General features: G+C 33.6%; 1 protein-coding gene across 1 annotated transcript; it reads left to right on the top strand.

Moving 5' to 3' along the window:
* The first annotated feature begins 4,371 nt into the window (after window positions 1-4,371).
* Window positions 4,372-6,229, top strand: LOC143580854 (basic leucine zipper 34-like). The gene is made up of 4 exons (XM_077063779.1): window positions 4,372-4,941; window positions 5,300-5,390; window positions 5,485-5,611; window positions 6,096-6,229. Exons 1-4 carry the CDS (start codon window positions 4,388-4,390, stop codon window positions 6,227-6,229), a joined length of 906 nt encoding a protein of 301 aa, XP_076919894.1. The 5' UTR covers window positions 4,372-4,387.
* The last annotated feature ends 218 nt before the right edge of the window (window positions 6,230-6,447 follow it).

The following is a 6,447-nucleotide window of genomic DNA, read 5'->3' as shown; positions in this document are numbered from 1 at the left end:
TAAATGATTACAAAAATCATTATAAGACTTATTAGTTTATATAAAATAAACAATCTCTCACACTCGTTTTAAGAAACGAGACATTTGGACAAACGTTTTAAACCATATATAATATTTATAATTAACTTGTAAAATTTTTTAACACTTATGTTAGGAAATGAAACATTTACAAAATGTATTGTTTATAAAATACATCCAGTCTAACATTCACGTTCGAGAATTTAATGTTCACAAAGAACATAGGTTTACACCAATAAACCCGGTCTAACACACAAGTTACAAAAAATAACGGTTGAAAAATTCGTCTTGTATCATGATTATGAGATTTAAGATTGTACCACATCTCTATAAATCCATACACACAACAATTTGTACTACATGCATATTTTCATAAACAAATATACAAGATTGTCGCAACAATCACGAAATAATTTTAATATTTTCCGTGAATCCAATATCCTTAGTGAAAAGGTTTAAGATTGACTTAAAAATATCACGGAAATCTATTTTAAGATTGTAGGGCATGGGTCACAATATTATTTAAAAATAATAAAATAAAATAAGTATAACTAAGGATGGCAATGGGTCGAGTTTGGGTCGGATTTAGGTATTCCTAAACCAATACTCGATTATGAAAGCTTGTCCTAAAGCCGTCAGGTTTTAATCGGGTAATTACCCGTCGGGTTTCGGGTTTTCCCATCTGGTTTTGGGTTTCTAATCGGCTTTTATCAAAATACCCATTGGGTATCCCAAACCCAAAACCCGTCGGGTTTCTACCGGTTTTGACAAAATATAACTAATCGATTACAAATAATGGTTACCATAGAAATAAAATGTCTCAAATAATTGTCATAAAGTTTCAGTAAATAATATATTTTAAATATTTTGAGTATACTATATATAAATATAGAAAAAGTTATGTCAGGTGCATCGAGTATATAATCGGGTAAACGGGTCAATGTTATCGGGTATCCGGTCAGGTAATCGGGTATGTTGCAAATCCCAAACCCATGAAAAATTTCAAAACTAATCCTAATTATGTCGGGTTTCAAGTTTTCCCATCGGGTTCAGGTTTTATTGCCATCTCTAAGCATAACGATACTCTTGTTAGACAAGAGAAATACTATAGTACAATACCGTAGTACACTACCGTGTACAAAACCAAAAGGAAATAAATATAAAGTGCAATTTATTTTAATATAAAGATTCATGTCGATTTCTTTGGTGAGAACTTTAACAAAAATTTCTTGACTCGAGTCTTCCACCCGTTGGGTATCTTCACATTCGTCTTAGTTTTCCTTGGTGTGGCTAACTCCATTGACTTTAACAAAAGATGAACAAAACAATATATATTGAGTGTGGTTGAGGTACGCATTCAATACTTTTCCCTTAAAACAAATTTCGGATCTCTACTAAAGAGTCCGTCCGTCTCCCAGGGTACAACAACCGGAATAGTGTGTGTATTGCCGGAGATGACACTCGCACCCAAGATTGCATTAGGTAAAGTGATGCTATTGAAAAGAAATAGGGTAGAATAAGATGGTGATGGAAACGAGTAGAGAATACTCCTCTCTATGGGTTCCAACATATGTGGTCTTCAAGTGTTCTCACTTCTCTAAGAATTCTTTTTCTCTTTTAAATGAGACACAAACGAACTCTTATATTTAGTGCCATGCATAGATGAAGAGTCTCTTATTAATTAGAGACTTAATATTAGACATTAAATCTATAATAAAGTGACATAAATACTATAGTTAAGAGAAATAATTCAATTCACCACTTGAAAAGTCACATATAATAAAACCACCAAATATTCATTCACCATATTTTTTAACATTTAAAATTTGTGTCGACCGTGGATGAAAGCTATGCATGCTGATAGTGCTATAAGTTCATTTTGCCTTTACAAAATACCATAAATGCTTAAATCATAACACAAGTTACCACTTTTTCATCCATTTATCTGGAATATTAACTAATATGATCCAATGGTTAAAAAGCTTTCCTAGCGTTTTTAAACACACTAAGCTTTTTAGGCACATTAATCTGTGGATTTAGTGCTCATAGGTGAAGCATTCAACTGATATTAAATTGTTAATAACGAATTTATTCAACTAATTAGTGGAACAGTTGAATCATCAACTGTTTAGAGTTGGAACGATTTGAAATACCACGTTTAATTTGTGGAAATATATTTTATGTTATCGTTTTGATTAAGTATGTGAAAAGTAAAAAAAAGAAAAAACCTATCACGGTTGTATTAAGTAACGGTTGGGTGAATGCCGTTAATATGTTTGACTAAAATTGATCATAAAAGGTTAAAATAACTATTGGATTAAAATTAATAGTTTAAAAAAACATCTAGATAAAAACCGAAGTTCACTCCATATATATATAATAATTAAATGAAAACCAAAAATATATTCTTTTATAGTGGTACGTACCAGCATATGACATTAACCCATTGCACATGCAATTGAATTCTTTTTTCAGGGTAGCACATATGGAAACAAAGGCCCATTTCTGGACCCACCAAAACCAAAACCTTGAACTGTACGGTACAATCCCTATACGCGTTGTTCCAAATACAAATGGTTTTTAAGAGTATTCACAATGAATTTTTGGTTTTTAAGAGTATTCACAATGAATTTTTGAATTATGTGAGGGGATTCTTTATTTTTTAGAGATGGTTAAAAATGGTTGTGAGAGTAGGAGAGATAAAACGTTATTGTTCATGGTTAAATTTGGAGATCCACACTGTTCATCTCTATAATTTTTTAATATTTTTGAAAGTGGTTGTGAGTGAATGAGAAAGAAAAAGTAATGATAAAAGTATAAAAAAGTATTATTTAATTAAAATAAGAGAAAAAAGATGGTGTTTTTAGTGTAATTATAGAGATGGAGATGAAGAATTGATTGGAAATGCTCTAATATCACAAAATTTTTGACAGTTGAATCAAACTATACAATTATATTTTTAAAATGAATTCTATTAGACATGTAACATGCTTGATTATTAAGGTAAGAAGAATTATTTGTTATTTATTTATAAAGTAAATCAATTCTCACTAGAGTTTTCTCATAAAAGTTTATCTTAAAAGTCTTTAACGACGTTAATTTCCTTTTTTTCTTTTTTTCTTTTTAGGTTAATACGGTGAAGCAAAGGAAAATTCTAGTTACAAATATATTGATCAAAAGGTGGAATACTCTTTTATAGTCGGTTGTAGTTTTAGTTCTTGGTTAAAAAATGCAGAAGTTTTATTTATTTATTTATTTATTTTGAAAAGCTAAGCAAGAATTTACTCACTTAAAACTGGAATGATAAAAAAAATAAAATAAAAAATGCAAATGTTCAATGACCTTTGTAAGTTACAACTCTCAACACACGAATCAAGAGGCAATATCCGATCTAAAACACCCAAAACCAATTCCCCATAGGCCAAAGGGTGTATCCCGTGCATTCAACTGGTACCAATTATTTCGTAGGCGGTCCTGAAGATAGGAGTGGTGTTCCCGCTTGTCTCGAAGTGCCACATCGCCTTTCATCCTCACTTCTCCCATCTCCTTCTTCTGCTTGGATCCGCCACTTATCCTTTTTCTGCTTGTCGCTTCTTTATCTATTTCTACCACTCCATTGCCTATCACCAATCCCACATCACCATCCTTAGTGCACCCTATATATCTCCCCTAGATCGAAAATCTGATTTATATAAACAGAAACAAATTCTCGTTAGGTTTCATCGGTCTTTGTAATTCGATATAACTTGTGATATAAGCCAAAGTAATATATCATGTCTTAATTACTTTAAATCACAATATTACTCTTAACATGACTAGTACATACTAATCTCACAACCAAACATATCTTTATCTTATGTTAACTAGTGTATGTTTTTTTTTTCTTTTACAAGGTTTTATAAATTTTCTTATCTATATAATGCTTGTATGTGTGACCCAATATATCCTCTAAGCTACATTATTTAAATGAAAACAGACCTATAATAATTAGTTAACTAGACCTACACCCAATATCTCATCTATGTACAAAAATATTGCAGAATATCTTCAATGCAGCAATAAGATTTAAAGAGTTGAGTCACATCCACTGGCACGTGGTGGGCTGATTTCGCCGGTTATTAAACTACCCAGTAAAACCGTTGGGTCACAGCCTGTTGCTAGCTGTCCTAATCCTCCCCCATGTGACCCACCGGCCACCACCATCACCACCACCCTTCTCATTCCCACCAAAATAATAATAATAATCCTTCCTTTATATTCTCCACATTCCCACACTCAACAAATGTTTCTATTCTTCAGGTTGTACTTTTGAGTATTTATATATTTATTGGTAACTTTCAAGTTACTGTCATAATTCTGTGAGTCCAAGATGGCACGGTTACCGCCAAAAGTGCCAACACTGGCGAATAACTGGCCGTCATTTCCTTACCCAATGATGTCTGCGGCGGCTCAGCCGCCGAATTGGGTAGACGAGTTCCTTGACTTCTCGTCAGTTAGGAGGAACTCGCATAGGCGATCCATGAGCGATCCAATCGCCTTCGTTGAAACTCCTTTCATCGACGAATGCCGTAATTCAAGTGGAAATAGTTCCTTGTTGCCTTGTTCCAACAACACTGGATTCGAAAGGTTGGATGATGAGCAGTTTAGCTCGATGTTTTCGGACGATGTTGCGACGAATCTCCAATCGTCGTCAAATTCGCCTACACCGTCAGATCAACACAGTGATAATGATATTGAATTTAAACCAGCGCCAACACCAACGCCAACGCCAACGCCGCAACTGGAAATTCAACACCACCAGCCGAAGAACGAACCGGGAGAGGTGGAAGACGGAGGTTGTCAACCTGAAACCGAATTCGCTAAACCTAGCTTTAATTTCTCTATCGATGGTAGTACCATTGTTGATCCAAAGAGAGTGAAAAGGTACAATCATGAATTATGTTGCTTAAGCCACAAGCTAACTAAATTAGCGTAATTATGCTAACAGTGATATAATTACTCTAAAATTTTGAATTCATTACTCTAATTCAAAACTATCGAGTAATAATAATTATTCTAGTTATTCTACTTATTTATACGTTATAATTATAGGGTGAGATTCAAAACAAATGAAATTAATTAACGTCTAGATAAGTAGAATAACTAGAATAATTATTATTACTCGATAGTTTTGAATTAGAGTAATGAATTAAAAAATGTAGAATAATTATAAATATATCAGTGTTGGCATAATTAAGCATATGCACAGCTTAATTACATATTAATCTTCATAATCTAACAGGATCTTAGCAAACCGTCAATCTGCTCAGAGGTCACGAGTGCGAAAGCTCCAATACATTTCTGAACTTGAACGCAGTGTTACTACGTTACAGGTTTGTACATAATTCTATTAAGCTATTGAATTTTGAACTTGAGCTTCAATTTAACCAAAACACTAATTAACACATCATGTTGTTGATGATGAAGACTGAGGTATCCGCATTATCACCACGAGTGGCGTTTCTAGATCATCAAAGGCTAGTGTTAAACGTCGACAACAGCGCATTGAAGCAACGAATTGCCGCGTTAGCTCAAGACAAGATATTCAAAGATGGTATGTTACTTTGAATTGTTTGCCAAACCCGAAACGGCTTCTTTCAAGCTCTTAACTTAATCTAAAGCTCGAGTTTGGCTAATTTATTATTTATTAATTAATATAATATATACTTAAATATTGTTCTATATTTTGAAAAACCTTAACGAGCCTAAGCTGCTTGAGCTAATGTGCACTACATTAAATGACCCAAAGCTCGGCTCAAGCTCCACTATGCAATGTGAAATTATTACATAGAAATCTAAAAGATTAAAAACATAAAAAATACACTACAATCGTAAGGCTCGTTGAGCCTAAACGATCTTCCCAGAGCCAGACAACTAAACCATCTTTATTTTGAGGCTCGGGCTTGATAAGGCTCGACTCTTTGAAAATTTTTTATCTATTCAATCCTGAAGTAACTCAAAAGTAGCTCGGCTCATTTGCACCGGTTTGCAAGAGACTAGATCAATGATAATAATTTGTGAATAATTGAATGTTGTAGCTCATCAAGAGGCGTTGAAGAAAGAGATGGAGAGGCTAAGGAAAGTGTACCATGATCAAAATATGCAGCAGAATGTGAATAATAATAATAATAATAATAATGAGGAAGAAGAAGATGGTGGTGGTAACGACTAGCTCCGGCGGGGTGAAGGTTAGTGGGACGGAGGGGATGTGCTAAATTGCGCCCATGCATGCACGTGATGTGTTTCCCGCTTTTGCTGGTGGTCTGAGTGGTCCCCCATGATTGGCATGTGACTTTTATAATTTAACCTGGCTCCTACAGCACTTCTTTTTCCTTTTTTGTTTTTCTTATTTATTATTTTTTATTTTTTATTTTGGTTTTGATTTATCTT

This window comes from Bidens hawaiensis, unplaced genomic scaffold (genome assembly GCF_021521415.1).
Source record: "Bidens hawaiensis isolate Kalapana, Puna unplaced genomic scaffold, B.hawaiensis_p1.1 tig00030699_1, whole genome shotgun sequence".
In the NCBI taxonomy this organism is placed as follows: Eukaryota; Viridiplantae; Streptophyta; class Magnoliopsida; order Asterales; family Asteraceae; genus Bidens; species Bidens hawaiensis.
Note: the sequence above shows the minus strand (reverse complement) of the source record. Positions and strands in the feature narration are given on the sequence as shown.

Bases quoted from the DNA above. Each gene is read 5' to 3' on its own strand.
- LOC143580854 (XM_077063779.1), top strand. From the start codon at position 4,388: ATGGCACGGTTACCGCCAAAAGTGCCAACACTGGCGAATAACTGGCCG. The intron at 5,391-5,484 runs GTTTGTACATAA...TTGATGATGAAG, and splicing joins GCAGTGTTACTACGTTACAG to ACTGAGGTATCCGCATTATC. The intron at 5,612-6,095 runs GTATGTTACTTT...TGAATGTTGTAG, and splicing joins AGACAAGATATTCAAAGATG to CTCATCAAGAGGCGTTGAAG.